The sequence below is a fragment of the Arachis duranensis genome, chromosome 5, assembly GCF_000817695.3.
Source record: "Arachis duranensis cultivar V14167 chromosome 5, aradu.V14167.gnm2.J7QH, whole genome shotgun sequence".
In the NCBI taxonomy this organism is placed as follows: Eukaryota; Viridiplantae; Streptophyta; class Magnoliopsida; order Fabales; family Fabaceae; genus Arachis; species Arachis duranensis.
The window spans coordinates 14,716,456-14,741,455 of NC_029776.3; the positions used below are offsets into that span (position 1 = coordinate 14,716,456).

Here is a 25,000-nt window from a genome sequence, read left to right on the forward strand (position 1 = left end):
TTATCTTTTTAAATATATTTTTTAAATAATTTAGTGGTTGAATTTGTAGATATTTTGTCATTATTTATCAATAAAATTTTCAAACCTTCTTACTCTTATATTAAAATCAATTTGAACAAGTGTAATTTAATGTGAGTTAAAATTTATCTTTGAATTACCTTTTTTATTATTATCGCAAAAAAAAAACTATTATGGAGAATTAATTTTGTTAAAAGCTAAAACCTACCTAGAATTAATTATTTTCTAGTATCATATTTATTTTTGAATCAAAGTAATATGACTAATATTATTATCTGATGAAACTTCTTAAATTATTTTGTCTATTCTTAAGTTAAAATAGCTGTATTTATATCTAGAAAATAGAAACGATGTTATATTTTTTGTTTTTTTTTGTGACTATATTTTTTGTTAGTTTAAACATCTACTAAAATTATTAAAAATAAAATAAATGCACAATATTTTATCTTAACTCTTGTAGAATGAATATATACTTGATCAATAGATGCTTCACTAATAAGTTAATTATAAAAATATAACTAGAAATACAATCATCATTTTACACTCTAAATTACAAAAATAGTTATATCTCACAATTTTATTAACCCAAATAGTTCTTTATATCTAGTCTCTTGCATTTATGCCTAAATAAATGCACAAATAAAAGTATAAATTATACATACAATTTACTCTAATCAAAATAAAAAAGAAAAACAAAAGAAAAAATTTGCCTATAAACAAATGTGATTATTAGTGATTGAAAAGTAAAAAAGTTATATAAAAAAATTGTACAAATAATAGAAATGATAGCTATTAATTATTATAACTTATTTCTGTTTTATACTCACGGATTCGAATTTCTCTATCTTTGGTAAAAAAAAAATGTAATATAAACACATACTTGAAATAAAAAAAAATAAATAATGAATATAAGATATCATAAGTGAATATAAAAGCAAAATGATATAAAAGTGGAGCTTATGTTCTTTTTTTTATCGTGACTTTAATCTTTCGTATTGTAAGGTTAGAGTCAAATAAATAATTTTTTTAGTAAAAAAGTAGAGTCAGATTAAAAGTGAATATTTTTATTAAATTTGGAATAAATATGTGCATTGTACGTAATAAATTTTTATTGGTAATTTTTTTTATTATAAAAAAATATTCACTATTTACAAAAACTTCACCCTTCACTTTATGCCAAAATAGGTAGGTCGCAGGTATAATTGATGGTAGAGATAAGAAAAAAAAAAACAAAAATAGTGATAGATTCAAAAAATTTTATTAGTGAAGGCAAAATATACATAACATAACATGACAATAACTCTTATAAATTATATTTTATTATTATAAAAATATAATTAATTTTTAAATAATTAAATAAATATTTTTCTTTTTATATACGTCATTAAATAATTATTAAAAATTCATCTCTTATACAATTATGAGAATTATGATATTCATAACTAAGAAATTCGATTTTAATAATATATAATGGAATAGATTACTAGTATCTCTACTTCCTCTTTTGGATGTATGCCAGTTTTTTGGGGAATGCTTAGATCACATATGCTAGTGATTTTGGTTTTTTACCTGAACAAGAAAGAAAATATGAGGAAATCATCCAAATGAATCGCGAAAATTACGGGAATTAATTACTATATAAGTATATGAGAGTATGGTCAAATGGGGATATGACGATGATTTTGCAAGCAGAACAACGTACTGCACCAGAATTTTGCTGAGAAAAAGGAAGGTAAGAGATCCATGTGATGATGTGATGTGATGGGCATTGATATGTTTAGCAAGATTAGAGCCATGACTTGTTGAATGTTGATTATAGGAATAGTAATCACCGAATACAATAGGAAATTAGGAATAGAGTAATAGGGTCGATCAAGGTAAGAGTATAAGTCACGGAACAATTTAGTCCCATTCCATCTCATATTCACAAATACCAAAACCGGCTACTCGGCTAGTAACATTCTTCGTTATGTACAAAAATTCGAGATTATCAATTGGAAGAAGTTATACTGCAAACTATAGTACACGTGACACTAGCACCCACTCCATCCCTTAATATATATATATATATATATATATGGACGTTGGTTTAAGTAGTAGTGCATTGAGTTATAACTTATATACAAGTAACGGCCATTCATTCGGTCCTGTATAATACTATTGGCATACAGAAATTAAGCTTAAGAGATAGATCTCGTGATGACAATGGTGGTGTATGGCGTATTAATGTTGTGGTGTGCAATAGTTGGGCTTGCCATGAGGCCCGGGGTGATGGAGGATCAGACGCCGCTAAGGTCGTCATCATCAGCAGCTAATAGTAGTAGTTATGACTACGCAGATGCTCTGGAAAAGGCTATCTTATTCCTTGAAGGACAACGTTCAGGACAGTTGCCGTCCAATCAAAGAGTCACCTGGAGAGCAGACTCAGCTCTCTCTGACGGCAAACTTCAAAATGTATGCATGCTTGATTGCTTACATATTTGGTCACCATATATTTTTTTATATTTTATATTTTAACATGTATTTTATATTCCACAGTTGGATTTGACCGGAGGATATTATGACGCTGGTGATAATGTGAAGTTTGGATGGCCAATGTCATTTACAGTGACGTTATTGAGTTGGGCAAATATTGAGTATCAGACTCAGAAACAGACTGATCAAAACCTCCAAAGTGCAATCCGCTGGGGCACTGATTTCATACTCAAAGCCCACACTTCGCCGACTACGCTCTTCACACAGATCGGAGATGGGAACGCCGATCACCAATGTTGGGAGCGCCCAGAGGACATGGATACTCCAAGAACACTCTACAAGATTGATTCTTCTTCCCCTGGAACCGAGGCTGCTGCTGAATCTGCTGCTGCTCTTGCTGCTGCCTCCATTGCCTTCAAGAAAACAGATCCCGCTTATTCATCAACCCTATTAACCCACTCTAAATCAGTAATGACCAACAATTCATTATGTCTTATTATATATGAATCTTTCGTCTTGAAGAATTTGCTACCTCTATATATATAACACACTACGTTCTTTAATTTGTCCATGCATGTTCATTGTAGCTGTTAGATTTTGCTGACAAGTATAGAGGATCGTACTCGCTTTCTTGCCCATTCTACTGCTCCTACTCAGGTTACCAGGTATAATCTACCTTCAGTGCGATATGAACATAGAGAATCTCTTGGAGTTAGTAATTTTTTATTATTATTTAATTAATATAAATATTAAATTATTTTTAATAAATAATATAAATTTATGTATATAAATTTTAAAAGAATAAAGTGTTACTAATAAAAAATATAACATTTATTGATGATGTATCATTGCTTGCGAATATATATATTCGCTTAATTATTTCATGTTGAATAATGATTGTGTGAGAAAATTAGGATGAACTGTTATGGGCGGCGTCTTGGCTATACAAGGCCACCGGAGAAAGCCAGTATTTGAACTATATTACTTCTAACCAAGGATGGAGTCATGCCGTAAATGAGTTCAGCTGGGATAACAAATTTATTGGAGCTCAAACAATACTCACCCAGGTTTATATATTATTACATTACATAGTAACTCAAATAATTAAAATAAAGAAACTAATTATATATAATAATCATCCTTTTTACCTTGATCAAAATTTCTCCAGGAATTTTATGAGGGGAAGAATGAACTGGGCAAGTTTAAGAGTGACGCTGAATCATTTGTATGCGCAGTGATGCCAGGAAGTAGCTCTCAACAGATTAAGACGACTCCCGGTACACAGTATTCTTGTTTAATTCTACTAGTTATCAAATTAGAGGCCCGCTACACATTCAAGTCTTTTTGGTTTACAAGTTTTACACGTTGGCACAAGTCCAACAAAATACACGCATTACACTCCCACATTTAAGAGTAAATAAATGCACGTTCTTCAACCACTTCCTGTTTCCAAAGCGCGCTACTCACCATGCATTATGAACGACTCTTCTTCTTACTCAATGAAAACGAGTTTTTTGCCAAATTTGAAGATAATGGAACTTCAGAAATACACCCAAAGAATTACAGAAATATACACAAAGGATTACAAAACTACAACCAAAAGATTTAAGAAATACACCCAAAATTCGTTGAACTATACTTTATGCATAATTTAGAACTCTTTCTCTTTTCCCTCCTCATCTTCTGTTACTTCTTCTTCTTCAAAAACGATTTCACAGCTTGATGTCAAAAAACAATGGAAATCGCGAATAACGAAGAAAGAAAACAGAGAGAAAAACACGTAAATGAAGAAGAAGAAAGAGAAGGCAAGAAACGAAAGAAAAGAAGAAGAAGAAGAAGAAAAAAATGTGCAGCAAGAGAAGAAGAAAGTACAGTAAAAACGTACAGTAACAATTCGAAGCGCGTTAATACAAAAGACTTGTAAAAACTTATATAAAAAAACGTTTGTACGTGGAAAATTATCCATCAAATTATTAACTAATGATTTATTCATACATATTAATCACTGTTCTGGATGAAGGAATAAAGTTAATAACAAACTATTGTGCCTACTGATCAGGCGGTCTATTGTATACTAGAGACAGTAGCAACTTGCAATATACAACAAGCTCAACCATGGTGCTATTCATTTTCTCCAAAATCCTAAGCAGGAACAACGTCAGTGGAATCCAGTGTGGCTTTTCACATTTCACTGCCCCCCAAATTAGAGACTTTGCAAAAACACAGGTCCATCTAATATATAATATACTAATTAATCTGATCTGAATATATAATATCTGAATATATTGATGATGTTATGTATATGCACTGCATGTATTATTAATTCAGGTGGACTACATACTGGGAAAGAATCCAATGAGTATGTCGTACATGGTTGGATTTGGCAGTAACTACCCAAAGAAATTACACCACAGAGGCTCATCAATCCCTTCAATCAAAGATCAGCAGGGAAAAGTGGGGTGCAGCGATGGTATGTCAAACTATTACAATTCACCAAATCCAAATCCCAATACTCACGTTGGTGCCATTGTTGGAGGCCCTGATTCCAATGACCACTTCGGTGATGAAAGATCTGACTATTCTCACAGCGAACCTACAACCTATATTAATGCTGCTTTCGTCGGTTCCGTCGCTGCTTTGCTTGCTGAATGAACCCACACACCACAGCAACGCTACTTAATATCATCATTGCATGTGTCATCAACTAATAATTCATTATATAAGCTGAGTGATACTACCTAGGTACCCCAGCCACATGTATACATATATGTCATTTGAAATTTAAGTTTCAAATAAACTAGTATTGTACGTTATTGTTTTAATAAGTTATATACAATAAAAATTTGAAATCAAGATGTTATGATCTTAGTTTCTTTATTTTTATCAACTATATCATGAGCTTGTCTACGTTGTTTTCAAGCCCTCATTTCAAATGCATAATATATATAGTTAACATTGTGAAAGATATAATTCAGAAAATTAAATCATACTACTTTAATTGGACCGAAATTTGAACCAAGGATAGATATTTAGTATTTGACGAACAGCGTACAAACTATATATAATATTAATAAAACAATATATAATAAGTTCTCTTGACTTGTTGTATGAAAAGCAAAATTATATATTGATGAAGGCGCACCCATCTAAAGCAAGTAGTTGATTGAAAGCACAATTGGCGCCTCATCTATAGATTGGTTCTCCTCTTCCAGCCTCTTCCTACTACTGTTCCTTGTGCTTGTGAGTTTGTTGGAATAGTAGTGATGGGGTGAGGAGGATGGGTGTGTTCAGCTGTGTAGGTAACTATGAAAACTTGTGGATCGGAATGGCTCCGTTCAACTTGTTTCCTAGCCAAGCATCCTTTGCAGCTGCTACACCTGTAATAGCTCCGCGGATACTCTGATCCTTTTATTGGTTTCTGCCCGTATTTACGCCATGCCCATCCATCACTGTACCCTTCTTCTTCTCTCATCCGCTTCACTACCCGCTTATTCTTCTCTTCATTCTTCTTCCTTCATTTATAATTGTAATTATTACTCACACAATAATTAATTACCATCAACCCTGTATTTTGCTTGATGCAAATAAAACAAATCAATCTTTTGTACTATATATATGTATGTCGTACCTTCTTTTACATTTAGATGGTGTTGGATCTGAAGGTTTGAGATGGAGTACTTTGTTGACTTCAGCGGAGGTAGGGTGGGAACTAGTTGTAGTATCAACAGTAGTAGAAGGATAGAAAGGTTTGTAAAGCTCTTCCAATTCATCATCAACGATGGCAGTAGTGATGGTTTCTGTTTCTGAGAATTGGTGAGACTTGAAGAAACGTTCATCTATTTCTTGTTGAGGACTTAACTGGAAATAGTTAAGATCACCTAGGATGTTGTCGGGTTGATGAGTATTGGTGCATCCTCTCACTATAGCGTGCAAATCCCAGTCCATGAAGCTCATTCATCGAAGAAGAAGAAGCTACAAATACAATATATTAATACAAGGGAGCATGAATGAAACTCACAGTTCACAAGCCAGAAGTTTTGTGCAAGATGACAAACAACGTTTTCGGCCATAACATATTATATTATTAAAAGGACTAAGATAATAAGATTTGTCAAAAATTGTAACCTGTACGTTAGCGTACCTCGTGCTTTGAGCTTTTCTGTTTTTTCCGTTTTGGTGAACTGTTGGCCCTTTGAACAAGTGAAATACAAATACAAACTAGGAGTAATACATGCATACATACAGTACCCTATAGAATAATTGAGTTGACTTACTGTTAAGTCAGAAGGGTGAAAGTCTAATCCTGAAGCCCCTTTTTTCGGCCATTCGGCCAGCCTTCATATCCTATGCTATACCTAACATTTAACTCAATACTATAATAATACACTTGGATGTAGAATCTGATACGAGACAATAATGTTATTCGTGCATTTATATAAGTAGGTATCTATTTTGAGACAATTTATTAAATTCAAAAATGACATAAGTAAACTAAATAAAAATTATAATTTAATCAAATGATTATAAAGTAGATATTTAAATATTATTAAATAAGTAATTAAGTATGCAATAAAATTATGGAAAAGTCTAGGGGACCAGCAGTTTTGTTGGAGCATGTAACCAGCAGAGGAAGGTGAACTATTGGATGAAATCTTACACCAATCTCACACCATCAAATCATCATTGATGGCTAGTTGATGGCTAACAATCACAAAAATTGCTGGCCCCTAGCATTGCTCTAAAATTATTATCATTTTAAACTTTACTAGCTCTCGCTTGTGTTGTGTAGGCCGTTTTCCCTCAGTCCCTCACCGATAAAAAAGTCTTTGTTTGTCGCCGTCATATTCATGCCATGCCCCAGAGGATCTTCCTCACCACTCATCTTTTCCTTATTTTTTTCAGCTGATGAAAGGGGATTCAACTTTTTGTTTTTTTGGTGTAAAAGGGGTTCAGCTTTCGCTCTTAATTCTCTGGAGTGTAACCCTTTTTTTTTGTTAAAGCTTATGGGTTAAAGAGCCCAAAAGAGAAGACAGAAATAAAGAACAAAAAAGTAGGCCCAGGACTAAGCCCAATGTACTTTTTCCGTTGGCAACGAAGGAGTATCGTCAAGTCCAAAACAAAGAAAAAGAAGGGGTATCGTGGGCGAAGCTGGGGAATCTGTTAGCTACTGCCTACCGATTGCTCGGGTGTATTTGTACACAAATTTATCTGTAGTTAATTTTAGTGTATAAATAATATTTTTGATTTTATTAGTTTTTTGGTAAAATAGTTTTTTTGTTCATTTGGAAATACTGGAAATTCACACCCACAAAAAAACATTAAATTGTGTATTAGTCATTTAAATATTTCTTCCATTTATCAATTTTTGTTTTTCGTTAATTTGAATTTTATACAATTTTAAGAACGATTATATTATGTGTATACTAAAATTAGCTACTAAAGTAAGTTATTAGTGTAAAATATATATTGGAATATAAATACACATTAAAAATAAATTAAATCACACTTGTATTTATATATAAATACATTAGTAACTGGTTTTAGTGTATGAATATCATTTTTGTTTTAGGAAAAAGGAATTAAGTAATTTAATGACCATTTGACTTTGATAAATTGGAATTTAATTATCTTTTAAAATTTGTTTAATTAATTTGTTGGTCTATATAGTTTCATCGAATTTTTAATTAAGTTCTTATATTTTTTTCTTTTTAATTAGATCTCTATATCATATCAGATTTTATAACTACGTTCTTATCGTCTGACAAAAAATATTGAAATTAACGAAATATTCTGTTAAACTATACTAAATATCCACTCAAGTGTTAGGCATATTTATTTTGTATAATTCTAGTATTTTTGTCACGGCAGTGACTTAATTACAAAATTTTATACGGTATAGGACTCAATCGAAAAAGAGAAAAATGTAGAGACCTAATTAAAAATTCAGTGAAATTATAAGAACTAATAGAATAATTAAGCATTAAAATTATATCCATAGGATATAGGCCATAATATTGGAAGATTTTCATGTACACCTAGTACACTGGTATACAATGAATATGAATCGTGGATATATTAATTTAAAAATAACGATTGTTTAGATTTGGATGAAAATTATTAATGTGAGCATGTGAGGGTATAGATCATGGTGAGTAGGCTCAGGATTCGGTGGTCTCAGAACCTTTGGACGACTTAATGGTCCCATTAGAAAACATGTTTTTAGAATTTTTTTAACAATTGCTACATAATCCTTAAACTAATTTTAATTACAAATTAACCTCATATATTTTATTTAATTATAAAAAGTATTTTTTATTTTATAAATTATTATTTTATCAATTATCTATTATATTTATTAACAATCAAATACAAAAACAACAACCAATTATATCCTCCATTAATCCTAATAAAGTTTTTGGCCATTCCAATCGATTAAAATATTAAATTTGATCTCGTGACGTTCGTCCATGGCTTCCAAATTGTGTTTCCTTGAAATTCAATCGATTGATTTATCAAAACAATCGATTGAATTGTAACTCAATCGATTGAATTACAGTGTATCACAAAACAATCGATTGAAAGTGGTAAGGTATAATGGTTTTCACCTAAACCAATTGATTGTTTATACTTTTCAATCGAATGAATGCGCAAAAACAATCGATTGTTTTTGTTACTCAATCGATTGAATTCACGAAAACAACATGGATTTGTTAAATACAATCGATTGAAAAGTGATGACATTGAAGTTTTAGCCAAATTCAATCATTGGTAATGTAATCCAGTGTTTCCTTGAAAACCAATCGATTGGATTACAGTTTATCACAAAACAATCGATTGAAAATTGCAAGGCAGCATGGTTTTCGCATAAATCAATTGATTGGTTATATGACCCAATCGATTGAACGATAAATAAAAAGTAGATTTTTGTAATTCAATCGATTGTTTATACTCTCCAATCGATTGAATGCTTGAAAACAACCTAAGGTCTCACCAAAACAATCGATTGGTTTTGTTACTCAATCGATTGAATTCACCAAAACAATATGGATTTGCCAAATTCAATCAATTGGTTGTGTATGTGAATTCCAATTCAATCGATTGGAAAGCGTTGTAAATGATTTTTTTTCTGAATTCAATCGATTGTTAATATATTCCAATAAATTGGAATTTGAAATGCCTATCTATTAAACAAGAAAACCATGCGTATTCACACCCAGTCTCCCCCCGTTTTGAAACGTAAGAACACCAGTTCGGTTCCTCTCTCCTCTCTCTAAAATCCAGAAAGCTTCTCACTTCTTTCTCTCCCCGTTTTGAAACGTAAGAACACCAGTTCGGTTCCTCTCTCCTCTCTCTAAAATCCAGAAAGCTTCTCACTTCTTCTTCTCTAATCTCACCAGCATCTACTCCAAACTACATACATAATATAAATCCTCATCCAAATCCTTACCAAACCCACCAAGCCAATATTCCCATAATAGCCAGAACTAAGAACACCAAAAGAGCTAGGGTTGAGGGAGAAAGCTCTGCCTCCGCCAGACTAATTGCTTCATTCCATTACATGGCAAGGTGGCTGCCGTCTCCGAGGGCATTGAACAACTATGTGGAGAAGTTCGAGTAAAGGAAAATTGTTCCTCCCAGATATATAACAGCCGAGTTCATTCATAATAGACATTATAATTTGGTGTGGAATGCTTTGCAAACACAACACTTAACTGATTTTGTACAAACTAAGGATGATTATTACCCGCACTTGGTTAGGGCTATTTATAGTACTTTAAATTATGTTGTTCCTGAACCTGATGAAGAAGGTGAGGTAATACCGCTGATTGAGTTTGATTTAGGGTCAGAGCATTATAGAGCTACTTTGGAAGAATTAGCTGAACAATAGAATTTAGTTTATCACGGGGCAACATTTACTGGAGGTATTGTGGCAGATGAGGAATGGGGTGAATATAATAGATCGGTTGGTTTGGAGAGTCTACAGTATGAGAATCCACATATGGATGCTAGAGGTAATATAAGTTGCAGTGGGTTGGGTAATGAGCAGCATATATTGATGTATTTGTTTTCATACATGTTGATTCCAAGAAAACACAACCATGGAATCTTCTTTAACGAAGATATTCTAGTGCTTTAGGCTATGGTGACTAGAAAGGAGATAAACTGGCCTTATTTTATGGTTCATCATATGCTTGAAATGAAGAAAGGAAAATCAAGTGTTGGTTTAGGATATGCTTGCCATTGGACTAAGATTTTCACCTGGCTTGGAATTGACTTGGGTGAAGAGAAAAGTGTCTCCTTGAGTAATGTAGCCAAGATTGATGAAAGCACTCTAAGACAGATGGGAAGAGATCGGGATGCCCAAGAACCTCAGATCCAAGGACAACCACAAAACCCTGAGGTGCAAGCACAATCATAGGAACCCCCATCACCACCCCCTCCTTCGCCATCAATGCGAGATTTGATGGATGAATTGTGAAGCATGAGAGTATATATGGAGGAGCAATTTGCTGATATGAGACAACGTCAAGACAGGCAAACTGAAGCTATCAATCGTCAAGGAGAAGCAATTGATCTTCTATACACTAATCTAGGCATCACAAACCCAAGGGGCATCATCCCAAGACCTGGACCATGAAGAAATTTTGTCGAAGAATGAAGAAATTCTTTTATCAGTTATGAATGTGTCATTATGTGTATGATATTGGGGTTGCTTGTGTTTGAGACTTATGTTTGGAAATTTAATGAATTTGGCTTATTTAAATCATTGAATGAATGATTTAAATTTACTGTATTTTTTTTGTTGACACTCCAAATTGGGCAATAGATCAGTTAATTCAAGGCTAAGTTTTGCAACTTGTTGAATTGGGTTTGATATTTGAGGAAACCTTGAGGAATTTATTGCTTATGTTGCATTCATGTTATTGCCTTTCTTTTGTAGTATCTTTTAAAAAAAGCTTTTGGATTTTATCAGCTATTTTTCGTTGATGGATTTGCTGGATTGAATTTAGTTATTTATATTTATTAATGCCCCAATTTTTTTATATTTTGAGCTTCTGGATATTCTTTTTCATTTGATGGTGAAATTGAATGGAATCAATTCCTAATGTGGAGTGGTTACTGCAAATGTCTCAGTTCTTGAATTGAGATGCATTCAATCAATTTGATTAGAAAACCAATCGATTGAAATTTGCTTGCAATAAGGTGTTTGTATGGATACAATCGATTGTTTTGGTTGTGCAATCGATTGATGTATATTCAATTGCTAATTCAATCGATTGTTTTTTAAGTGTAATCGATTGAAGCACACTTAATTACGGTTTCAATCGATTGTTTTGTTATTGTAATCGATTGAAGTACACTTAATTTCTGTTTCAATTAATTGGTTTGTTGGTGCAATCGATTGAATTATCCTCAATTAATGATTCAATCAATTGTACTGTTATTGTAATCGATTGAAGTACTCTTAATTACTGTTTCAATCGATTGGGTTGTTAGTGCAATCGATTGAATTATCCTCAATTACTAATTCAATCGATTGTATTGTTATTGTAATCGATTGAAATACACTTACTTAATGTTTCATTCGATTGTTTTGTTAGTGCGTATCAACTAGTACTGAAACTGTTCACTTTGCTTGAAATATTAAGTGGTATTAACCAGTTTAGCAGTGTTTTTATTTAATTATTAGTGATTCGTCTAATATTATCAGTATTACTATTATCTGAATATTTAGCTACTTAAAAATAATTATAGATAAGATATAAAATTATGAATTAATATAATTTACTTTGTTAAATTGTAAATAACAATCAAGACAAAATTTGATTTGTATTTGATTTTAACCAAAAGATAAGATAACATAAAAATTTTTTAAATTGTTCACTTAATTTAAAAATTTTAAATAAGATAGAATTAATTAATTTGATTATCTTTTTTCAGTGTATATATATGTGCTCAACTCGACTAATTTTTTATACATTGACAAATTAGTTTAAGTAATTGCCTTTCAACCAAATCTACTCATAAAATATTCTTCCGTTGATAATAATCATGGATATTCCTCCTAAAGAAGATTTAGTCCTCAACGATGCATGTAATACACAGAATATGTCACTGGCTACAGACTGTGATCTTATCACAGTTTATCTTGATGATCAAATTGGAACTACAATTCCTAGTACTAAGGTAAGACGTAATCAATTTTTAAATTTTAGTAGAATGTATTATCAGTAATTTAATCTTTTATGTTTTCTTTTTACAGGATGACCTAGTTATCAATGATGGTGTTATTCAAAGCAAGGATCTAAATAAAAGTGAAGAATTGTCTAGTAAAGTGGAAGAGGTCCTCCGTAGCATGGAGGTAATTTAATTTGACAACCAGTAATGTAATTTATATTATGTCATACAATCTATATAGTATAAACATTTTTTATCACTCTTTTTGTATTTTTACATTTATATGACATTATTTTACCTAAAATCTTTGCAGTCAATGAGAGTTGTAAACATGGCTCTGGACGAACAGATTGATAAAATCCTTGAATCTGTAAGCTGTATTAAGATAATGATTTCACAACTCAGTCTGAACAATAATTTCAAGACTCCGACCAAGCTTTCTGTACAAAAGACACGTCCATTCTCAAATAGATTGAAGGCTAAGAGTTCAGCTATTGATATTCATACTGCTATATCAGACGATGAGGATGATCTTATCGAACTAGACAATAGGTCTTTTATTCACGATGATGCATTCAAAATTGAGATCAATATAGACAACTCAGTATCCCCAACCGTAAGAGCCGCAACAGAAAAGAAAAACATATCAAAGATAATGCATGTGCATTAATGGACAATAACTCATATTTTTTACTATTATATTCTTAAAATGATAACAAGAATTTACTGAATCTATTTTTTTCTTAGGGTAAGACCACTATGGGGACACAGAAAAAATTACCGTTCAATCCCCAGGCAAAATTAGAAAGCCAAAGATTGAGTCCAAATCATCCAATATATCCAAGGCATCTTATGCACTGAGCCAATCCACAAGTGGATATAGAAGACTTGTTTATTTCTTTTCCATTACGGACATAATTACCACTTAGACACCAATCTTTAATTATCTAGTCTGTTGTGAGTACTGCTAATTAACCATATAGTTGTGTATTGCTAATACTTTTGTGTCAAACATTCGTAGTCAATGCATTGTCAATTTATGCCAACTCCAACCATGCGTCTTTTGGAAGATCAGATAAAGGCCTGTGCATATGCATTTTCAGCCTCGCTAGATCCATCTTAAGTTAATATGATATTATATTTGTTGTCGATGAATGAGGACCAATCTAATGTGTTTTTGGTCTTTAACTGATATAGGGAAGAACTTGTGATAACAGATATAATCAGAGCAACTAGATCAGACTTTGAACATTTCATACCTGACAGACCCATTACTGATAAGGTACACAAATAATCTATTCATTAAACAACATCTGATTTTTCGCACAAACGAGTACTATATTTGGATTATGGTTCAGCTTCTTGAATTAGCGGCATTGAAATGCACTGATGACCAATCTGACGTAAGTTTCAAGACAACGTGGCAACTTCCACCGAGATTTGTGGTATGTTATATAACCCCTAACAAGATAATTTTACTGATTATATGTTATAAATGTAATGCTCATATAGAATCATGCTTTATCGTGTACTAACAGTTTGCATTAATGAATTAGGTGGATGTCTTCAGCAAGATAAATTTAAAGAAGAAGATGGAACACTATATTTATAAATTTATGCAACCTACTCCTGATTTAAAATTTGTAAGATTTTTTTTGAATATTCATGGTTGAATGTAGTTTTTCATCATTAACAAACATAACTCACGGGCAAATTTTATGGTCTAGATATATGTTCCTATTCAAGAGGGTGACCACTGGTATCTAATGGTAATCTCGGTTTGCGATCGTACAATCTATCACTTGGACACCCATTTTAATGATGACAGAATTCACCATCATGAACGTGTTATCAAGGCACTAGTAAGGATTTGAAAAAATTTTACTAAGCTTATTTGCTGATATTTTGTTTTTATTATCTAACTAGTTAAATAAAATTAGGAAAACCTACTGGAGCAAGTCATCAAGTCGAACTTTTACAAAGATGATGGCATTCAAGAGTATAATAAACAATTTCTTGACTACAAAATTACAAGTCCAGAAGATATACCTCAATGTAGTTCAAGCTCGAACTCTGCAACTTGGGTGATGAAGTGGATGGATATGACTTTTGAGTTTAAACCAAATGGTAACAATAAGGTGCGCATTTATAAAACAACTCTCTAATATTTACTCACCATTTTTTTGTACTAATTTATAGTGAATAAATTGCAGCTTGAGGATCACGATATTCGCATGATAACCGCTGTGCATTTACTCCGGAGTCGGATCAACCATAAGAAGTTACAAATTATAGCGTCGGCCAATGAGTTTTGGAATTTGCACACAAACCATGAGATGTAAAGATTATAGTAGTAATCTAGATAAAACTTAATACTTTGGTTATTGCCTATTTATTTGTTATGTTTGGTGGATGTACTTCTTTAGTTATTTTTCAATGACTTCTTAAATAGATATTTATCGTTTTGTGGCTTTTACAATTTTTCTCTATTTCTATGCAATATATAAATATTTTAGTTTAAAAAACTCATATTATTTTGAAGAAGTAATGTTATTTTCATTTATTATTTCAGCAACAATGGCATACAAATATTATGTCTTGTGAATTATATTTTATTTTATGTAATTAATTTATGTAAAAAAAAATCCAGATCTTTTTATTTGTTTGTATTCTATTTTGTAGTTTTCATTTTATCAAGATTTGACCTCTTTATTTTAATTAAATTTATATATATTGCTAATAGAAAAAAAAATCTAAATAACAGTAACCATAAAAACAATAAATCATGATTACTATATATTGCATTTGGAAAGATATACTTTCTTAAAAGTCAGAATATCTATTTTTAGGTAATTTATTTCGAATCATCAAAGTCTTCATTTTTATACCATTGCTCACTCAACAATGCTACCTATTGACCAGGAGTGGGAATAGATTGCAATTGCAATATATTTATATTTTGTCTGTGAATACTTCGTGGCTCATGAATTATCTTCAATCAAAAGATACAAACATGATTAATAATATATATTTTAAATAAGCATGTTTATGGAAGGTCAAAATTCAAAACCCAATTAATAAGCTTTTAATTTGCAATAATGATCATGAATACGTACACGTCGCAGAAAATCGATTTGGTTCGATTCGATTCGGTTTTTTCAATCATTTAGAAAATGTAAAATTCTATCCATTCTTACCTAATAAAATTAAGCCATAATACGAACATATGAATTATAGTATGAAAAACTTAAGCTGTAAAAAAATTGACTAAATCATAGCCATAAGAATAAGGGTGGTGGAAAGCAACAACTATTATCAATCATATACTACTTTTATACGATGTATATATATATTAGGTGATTTAAAACTTTGTCTTCCAAAAATTATAACAACATAAATTAGAACACCAAACCACAAATTCAAATTAGATAATGAACCTGACTCAGAAAAATCAAGAAGCAATAAGAAAAGCAAAAAGGGACTGAATCAGAAATAGAACCAAAATGAATAAAAAATACAAACAAACTAATTTAAAAAAATTTTCATGTGGTCCACCAATTCTAAAAATTCTTCCTCTTTCACCTTCTCTTTTTCTGTATTATCATTAAGTAAACAAAAAGTATAGAATCAACTCTAAGTCAAAATTACCCTAAATCAAAACAGAACAAAAAGTTCTAAATTAAAAAATAAAATCAAAATCAACAACTCAACCATAGAATCAAGAACAAGCCAACCAAGTGTTACTACAAATTAGAATTAATAAGACTGAACCAAAACTAAATAAAATAGAATCAGAACAAAAAACAAAACCTGAGGCTTAGGCAAGAACTTTATATGTTAGGGACTTCCTTTGAGCTTGAACACTGAACATTGAATAATGAATAGTCAACAAAAGAACAACAATCAAAGCAAGTTCAATAAATCAACAACAAATAAATGAACTATAATCAGAAGCAATTTCAGTAAATCAACAAGAATTAAATTAAACAATGAAGAACAATCAGCAACAAATATACATTGTTAAACTAGAGGCAGAGGGAGCTTGACAAAAATGTTAGAGCTTCCATTTTCACTAACCTACAAAAAAGCACTGAATGAGCTAATGAGCACAAAATCAAGAAACTTAACAACAGACAAAAAAGCCAAGAACAAGCCAGTAACAGTTTATCAGTACCAATTTAGCATCAATCAATAAGCCAGTAACAGAGTTAATTAATCAAGAATAGGCTAGAACAAGCCAGAGTAGTGAGCAAACCCAATCAACTAAGAACAAGCACTAAGCACTGACAGAGCATCCAATTAACTCAAGCACAAAGTAAAAAAACAAAACAGCAACATATCACTTAATCAATAATCCTCAATCAATGAAAAAAATACCAACAGTGAGTATTAAAAAACGACGATCGCTAACCATGGAAGAACAAGCACCAGCAGTGAGCATTGACCTTCGATAGACAATGGAGAGTGGTTGAGCACAATGGACGACGGCGAACAGGCGACTGATGAGAGCGAAAAGGGGATGGAGAGCGAAAAGGTGACTGATGAGAGCGAACAGGGGATGGTGAAAGCGAAGTAACGAATGCCGATAGCACAAAGATGGAAGTTCTTGAGTGCAACGGAGGTGGCAGCAGCAGTCTCTCACTCCGACAGACTGCGACAAGATTGGTGGAGGCTAGGGCATTTTGCTAATGACTAAGGAGTAAGGAAGGAGTTGGAAAAAGGATCCAAATGCGTGCAATCCCTTTTTTTCCTTTCAACACAGGAAACGACGTCGTTTCTAGTAAACCGACCGGGTTTCGGTCCGGTTTGACTGGCCGGTTTTTGGTCGGTTCAACGGTTTGTGTCGGTTTTAGAACAACGGTTTCTGCTAGTAAATCGAACCGCCTAAGCTTCCGGTTTGCGGTTAGACCGGTTCGACCGACAGGTCCGATCCAGTTTTTCGACCAAACTTTCTAATAGTTTTTTTGGATTTTCTATTTGACCGGTTCGGTTCGGTTCAGGTTTTTAGTGGCAAAACCGAAAACCAAACTGAACCGCAAAAAAACAGCAAAACATAATTTTTTAGGTTTTTTCCATTTTTGGTTTACTCGGTTTTTGGTTTTTCGGTTTGATTAGTCAGTTTTGTTTGGTCTGGATCGGTTTTGAGCACCCCTAGTCAATGAGAGACATGGTGAAAAAAAAAGTTAAAGTGATAACACTTTTTTTTCGTATTTAAATTACTTTTAGTCAGAAAGAAGGAAGAGGCCGCGGAGGCGCTGACAACAACGAACATTACCGGTAGAACCCTAATTTACAGACTTTGAAGATTTGCTTTTTTTATTCTAATTCTGAATGAGGAACGAAGGTGGGGAGGGAGTTACGGGAAGGTGGGTTGACGTGTTACGCGTTTGGTGTTGTTTTTAATCAAACCGGCGTCCTTTTTAAGAACCGGTCGTATAGCACGGTTCGGTCAAACCGGTCGGTTCAACGGTTTTTAACGATTTTCAATCTGACGATTTTAAATACTGGACCAGACCGTTTACATTGCCGGTTTGACCGATTTTTTTACCCTTTTTTGCAAACCGATATTTAGTTGAACTTTATTTCATCTAAAAAGCATACGCACGACTATTGGAAGAATATATATAATTTCATTAATATAGTACAAAAAAATAAATAAATACAAATATGGAACTGATTCATTCTGCAAAAATATTAAGTATATGGAGGTGGCTAATTATCACTATCTAACTCAGCCGTCGGTTCTGGATATACGTCGCCATCATCCGAACTGTTAGCTTCATTTTCAATAACGTTGTTGTCGATGTCCTTTTGCCAAGGATATGTTGTCTTCTTATGTCCTTCCATTTGACAAACACTACAACGTTGCCGCTTCTTCCTAGATGGTTGTCCTGAGCCTACACCGCTTTGATGCACATACGGATTGCTACTTTTAGCTACACCTGACTGAGGTTGATTAGTGCCTTCGTCTGCAGCCTTGTAAGATGAGTACAATCCCATAATTAGGTCACGTGTCTCTTCATATCTCTTTGGTACTTTAGCAGCAACAACAGCCAATTATTTAGAAAATTCTATCAAGGCACTTTGACGACTAATAACAACAGCATCCCTGGTGAACCCACTTGGATCATTGAGTGTTGATTTAACCTTTTTTGTCCATCTATCCAATACCAATGACTGGGAATCTCATAAATGTCTCTATCAACTAGAACTTTCACAATATGTTCGCAGGGAATTCCAAATGACTCCATTCTTAAACAGGTACACATGAAGATCATTTCTTCTTGACGAAAATCAACGGTCCACATAAAATCAGGCCTCCCATGCTTACACATAATATACTTTATGCAATCATCGTTATTCTCTATGTTTAGCACCCGCATTGGTCCAACTCTAGAGAGAAATGGCCGAAAGAAAAGAAATATCTCATGAGTGTATAACTCAGCAGCATATCTCTCTAGCAGCTCTATACAAGTCTGCATGACGGGCACCCCACGTGTAGATTCATAATCAGCATTAAATTCTTTAAAGCGCAAATGTGCAACACACCTTTGAAAATGCTCTACAAAACTTGTCAAATCATACCGCGATCCCACATATCTTGCCATAACTGAGTGTAAACCTTCACATCTTGAGGTAGTTCTAAAGCCAGCAAAGAAATTTCCTCTTATATATGCAGTAGCCCACATATGCTTCTCTTTGTACATGTTGATCACCCACGGCTTATCCTCAAGGCCAAATTCTTTAATAAGCTGAACCCACTTACGCTTAAACACGGGAATCTCATAGTCTCCCAACATGATTTTTCTGAATTTAGATGTAAACGATGGTTTTCCAACATTGCTAGTTGCAATTCGAATAAGGTGCCAAGCGCATAATCTATGTCTGACTTCGGGAAATACATCTCTTACTGCATTCCTAATCGCCATGGCCCCATCAGTTATTATTGAGGTCGGGGTCTTGCCCTTCATTGCAAACATGAGCTGATGCAGGAGCCAAATATATGTATAAGTAGTTTCGTCCACAATTAACGCAGCAGCAAAAATAATTGTCTGGTTGTGGTGGTTAACCCCGCTGAATATGACTAATGGACAACTATACTTGTTCTTCTTGTACATAGCATCAAAAGCAATAACATCCCTAAAGAGTCGGTAGTCTAGTTGGCTAATCCCATCAGACCAGAACAAGTTACGTAACAAACCTCTTGAATCATGACATACCTTGAAATATAATTGTGGTCCTTCAACCGCATAGCCTCCAACTTCTTCAACACTCGTGCTGCATCACCAAAAATTTGACGCCTTTGCCGAGCAATCTCATTGTACATATATTTGGGACCATAGCCAACAAATTCATACCCGCCTGCTTGACTAGCTAGAAGACCAAATATCTGTGAAGTGCTAATCCCTGACTTTAGCATGTTCATCATTTGCATAATATCTGCCTCTGACATTTTTCTGTGGGCAGGCAACAAAGCACTGAATTGTGTATCCAATAGATCATGGTTGTGTTCGTCAAAGAAATAAAAAATATGCCACCTTCCAGTTTTTGGTACAAATTTAACATCCATTCGAGCTTCACATCCAGTTCTTGTTTCCAATCTAGGCTCCTTCTTTCTTTTTTCCATCGTGTAATATTTCTCCTCCCTGAATCCTTGCCTATGACATACAAACTTTTGTTTGTAAATCTCGCCAATACTATTCTTGAAGGTCTTGCTCTTCCTTGCACTAAAGTCCTTTGACTTTGAGTACTTCAGATAAAAATCAAATGCAAGCTGCAAAGTAGAAAAGTGATATTTGCCAATTTCCTCCGCAAAATTTTTACTAAATTTAAAAGTTGTAATGTCTTGCACGGAGTCAACCGCATAAACAGCTTCAAGGATATCTTCTAACTGATCAGATTCAAAAAATTACGCTCCCTCAGTAAATTCATCTCTGAAATCTTGTTCGAATTTATTCTGTTCATCCATCATATCTTGGTCACTTACTAGCTCTTCTTGTTGGTTAAAGTCATCGTCCTCCTGGTATTGCTCATTCATCTCAGTGTCCGTAAATATACTTGACATCTTAAAAATGTCCAATGAAAAAAATAATTCAGTACACTCCGTCTTATAACATTACATAAAATAGATAGATTCTAATATTGCTAGCAGGGATGGATCCAGAGATTTTAATATGGAGGTGCCAATTTTTATATAATTTTTTTTAATCTATAAAAATACTTAACATATAGTTATTGGAGTTAGTTTTTTAACATATTTATTAAGATACATATAATTATAATTTTTTTCCACAATTTTATTTTAATATGATAATTACATAAATAAAATATAACAATATCAATTGTATATTATAAATTTATAAAACACCCATAATTTATAACGAGATTTGCTAAAAATTATCCCATATCTTATTATTAAAATTCATTCTTTCAAAAGTTTTAAAAAATTTGAAAATAAATTATAAATTATTAATTATTTGAAAGACACAGTATCCTTATAGAATACAAGATATACGATATCTTTATAAAATTTTTCTTTTACCAACATAAATTTAGAAGAAGAACTAATATTTTTTACAAGAAAATAATTTTTACAGTACATAATATGATTACCAAAACATAACTACTTAAGTTATTATTAATATAAAAATATGAATGTTAAATATATTAATATAAAAAACAAATTATTTTTTAAGAAAATAGATATAGAAATTATTAAATAAAAACTAATTTGAAAGGTACAAAGACTTGAGGGTATGATATTAAATTAGTTGGGTAAAAATATTAGTGAATTAAACAATTAAGACATATATCTATTACATAGTGAAAAATAATACACATAAGACTATTAAATTACATAATATTTTTTTATTTTTTAAACACAAATCTTATATATAAGTATAGTTTCTTAAAATTTTGGGGGGTCCAGGCCACTACTCGCCCCCTTTAGGTTCGTCCCTGATTGCTAGCTAATTATAACAAAAAATAATAACATCTATTTACTTTTTAGTATTTCTCAATGTCTGTGAATTAATAAAAGATAAAAAAAAAATATTTTTTCATTACACAATCAATTTCACAAATAAAGTATCGAAACGAATAATTGCAAAATTAGATATTCTGTTCACTGACCTCGATTTTGTAATCAAAACTATGGATTGTTTTCTGAACACTACAATGAAAAAAATTGATTAGACCTTTGCTGATTGCTGCAACGATGATTGTCAATTAACGATGAATAAAGTAACCCAGCCAATCGTATTTAACATCCAGAAAACTGCCAAATAAAATGCGTCCCAAGCCGAAATATCACAAGTACCACCTCGTCCCGGACCATCGCAAGGAAAACTATAACCAAAATCTTTATGTCTATTATGTATATGCACTCCTTGGGATCGATAAACCCTTTGGATTTTATTAACCAAAGAAATTCGACTTTGGACAATAGTTAGCTCAGTACAAATAAAGAATCCCCAAGGAATGCCAAGAATTTTGGTTATATGTTCGTTCCAAGCGTCAACCCTCTTCCCTAGGTTAATCGATATTGAATCAATCGAACGAACTTCTAATACCTGTTCCACTTTTGGAAGACCTTGGGTTATATCACCTGATCTCGATTTTTCATATATAAATGTTACTAATATATCTCCTTCAAAAAAGATTTCTCCAAAATGTCCATGAACTGTTGCTCCTGGAGTCGCCAAATAGGTATTAGCCGATCTTATTAATATGGAATCCATTTTAACAATTAAAACTTGTCCCGATTTTAATTTTAGTTCTAGTCCATTTTTTGTTTGAGATAGACATACATTTTCACAAATAAATTGTCCCAGGCTAATTATTGTAATCGTTTTTTCACAATATTTAGAATCATAATCATGATGGAGAAAATCCCAATTCAAACGGAATGTATTTAATTTTATGTTGCTGCATGGATCGGGCTTATAAATTATCTCGGTTTCGTCCATTAAAAAAATTTTTAATGCTTGCCAAGTTAAAAAAAACTTGTCAAGTTTCAAATTTTTATTCATCGAGATCTGATTATGAGTTATTAAAAGGTAAACTGAATAAAAATTTGAAACTTGAAGTGCTATTCCTACGGGACCTAATGAATTCTTAATTGGAATTTGAAGATCCTTTTTTATTTTTTTTATTCTCTTTTTTATTTTCAGCTCGTTGTAGTATTTTACATTGCTAAAAGGTCCTATTTCAAAACAATCATATGATGACAAAATTATCAAAGATTGGCATTCTGTATTTCTGTTCAACAACACATGAATCGTTTCATGATTTTGGATATGTGATTGTTGAATTCTTTTCTGGAAAGAAATAGGAAAAAATGGATTAATATTGATTTGATCTGACTCATTATCCGAGATCCATTCTGAACCGGATGGATCATTTCTTTTTCTGATATAGGAAATCCGCGATTTCGTTGGATCAATTCTTAGAAAATCTCCAATCAGACCATTTATATTTACTTCAACAAAAGAAGCACGGGATTCTTCTATCGAAGAACTTTTTTTATCTCGATCCCAATTCAATACTAAACAAGTTCGAACTAATTGAATGCTTGTGTGAGAAATTTTACGAATTGATTTCCCATTTCCATAAAGAATATAATTGAGAGCTTTAAGCTCCAAATTATCCCTTTCCCGGAACAGATCTTGTGGAAAAAGTTTGACTAAATTGATACCGTTTGTAATTTCATATAGAATTACAGGTCGAACCAAAACAAAATACTTTTTCTTGATAATTGTGATCCATTGGACAGAGATCCAATTTTTAATTTTTTTTGATTCCTTTGAATCTTTTTTTAACCTTTCGGGTTGTATCAAAATACCACTGTGTCGGTATACCTTATCCATTTCGCCAGGAAAATGAATTTCCCCAAAAAATTTTTGTAATTCAATCTTTTTTTTTTTCTTCTCCATTCGCACCAATCCGCCTACTCGACTTTTTATATTAAAAGTGATTGGTATATTTGTTTCAATAATACTGTTGTTCCTTACCATTATGGAAGAAGGTTCGGATAAAAGATGCACTTCTTCGGGAAAATCGCGAGCTACGAGCAAATAGAACACCCTTTAGGAGTATCAATACCGTTACATGAATTGTAAATGCATGAATGTGATGACCAAAAAATCTGCAGTTCCTAATGGAATAGGTAACAAAGCAACCTTGCCCCCCACTGCCACTAAATCACCACCGCCCCAAGTCAAACTGGTGCTTGTTGTTGCACCAGGAGCCGTTGTGTTCGGTGCTAAAGCGTGGGTATTTTGTATCCATTGAGCAAAGACGGGTTGTAATTGTATAGCGGTATCTGAAAACATATCTGGCTTAGAACCAATAGTTCATTATCTAATGGATTTTTCCGTTCTAATACTCTATCCGAGAGTTATCAATATTTATCAAATATGTTCCTATCTAACGGAACGCTATTGGATCAAATGACAAAGACATTGTTGAGAAAAAAATGGCTTTTCCCGGATGAAATGGTTGTTACTATCTGCTCCAATAACGAATCATTGGTTTAACTGAATAACTAAATCAAATAGATAGACCTTTCTTTCTCTTTGTCTCAGGTCGATAGCTCTTCTCAATTGAAAGATACCCTATATTGATAATACACATTCCAGTTGACCGAGCCTAATTCTAATTGTTTTGTTCCGAAGCAAAGATATCCACGGGGCGGTTTGTCCTATTCAGATATTCACGACCAAGAAGTACTGAATTCTCTTTCTTTTCGGATAGCCCTGAAAGGAGAAGGAAGGTTGGAATGCCAACAGGCGTCTATTATGGAATTCACCCGACCCGAGAGTACCCATTTGGGGAACGTCCCCGACCACAACGACCGAATTCATTATCTTCATGCATAAGTATACTAGATTATCCAGTATAAAAGATTGAAAAATCATCGCAAACCTCTGTTTTTTATTATCTTCTGTTTTTTATTATCTATTGCAATCTCCGGATTATTATCTAATTTTAAATCCATATATTTATATAATGATTTTTCAACCTTCCATATTTCTATATAGAAATAGAAAGAGATAGACTAGAAACGACATCTCTTATCTCACTGACACCAAAGAGGGGGATCTAAAATGAGTGGAATTTTGATATGGGTGGAATATAATGAAATAGAGCCACTTTGAGGTTCCCTTTGAAATGAGGCATGGAACGGAGCCATTGCGAAGAAGTTCCACGAGTTACGAAGGAAACTTCGAGCTCATATTGGTCATGGGTTGAGAACGGGAATTGAACTCTATGAGATCAAATTTCCCGTTGTTCCTCAGTAGCTCAGTGGTAGAGCGGTCGGCTGTTA

The 25,000-nt window shown here is 32.7% G+C and overlaps 3 protein-coding genes and 1 non-coding gene across 4 annotated transcripts in view; 2 read left to right on the plus strand and 2 right to left on the minus strand.

Moving 5' to 3' along the window:
* Window positions 1-2,169: 2,169 nt before the first annotated feature.
* LOC107488281 (endoglucanase) lies at window positions 2,170-5,145 on the plus strand. Its single transcript, XM_016109008.3, has 7 exons — window positions 2,170-2,472; window positions 2,557-2,961; window positions 3,081-3,158; window positions 3,408-3,560; window positions 3,662-3,770; window positions 4,553-4,719; window positions 4,822-5,145. Exons 1-7 carry the CDS (start codon window positions 2,218-2,220, stop codon window positions 5,143-5,145), a joined length of 1,491 nt encoding a protein of 496 aa, XP_015964494.1. The 5' UTR covers window positions 2,170-2,217.
* Window positions 5,146-5,579: 434 nt separating this feature from the next.
* LOC107488158 (probable WRKY transcription factor 29) lies at window positions 5,580-6,680 on the minus strand. Its single transcript, XM_016108852.3, has 3 exons — window positions 6,635-6,680; window positions 6,122-6,465; window positions 5,580-6,005 (listed from the first exon to the last, which is right to left on the minus strand). The coding sequence occupies exons 2-3, from the start codon at window positions 6,445-6,447 to the stop codon at window positions 5,681-5,683; spliced, it is 651 nt and encodes a 216-aa protein (XP_015964338.1). The 5' UTR covers window positions 6,448-6,465; window positions 6,635-6,680; the 3' UTR covers window positions 5,580-5,680.
* Window positions 6,681-19,828: 13,148 nt separating this feature from the next.
* LOC127747585 (DNA-directed RNA polymerase subunit beta''-like) overlaps window positions 19,829-25,000 on the minus strand; it is a 5,844-nt gene continuing 672 nt past the window's right edge. The window contains exons 2-4 of the mRNA XM_052261641.1: window positions 21,921-23,757; window positions 20,660-20,737; window positions 19,829-20,563 (exon numbers count right to left, since the gene is read on the minus strand). Of these exons, the coding sequence (XP_052117601.1) occupies window positions 19,829-20,563; window positions 20,660-20,737; window positions 21,921-23,757 (2,650 nt within the window). The remainder of the gene's footprint in view (window positions 20,564-20,659; window positions 20,738-21,920; window positions 23,758-25,000) is intronic.
* TRNAN-GUU (transfer RNA asparagine (anticodon GUU)) overlaps window positions 24,965-25,000 on the plus strand; it is a 72-nt gene continuing 36 nt past the window's right edge. The window contains exon 1 of the tRNA in view: window positions 24,965-25,000. This exon is cut by the window's right edge and continues 36 nt beyond it. This is a non-coding gene — a tRNA (tRNA-Asn).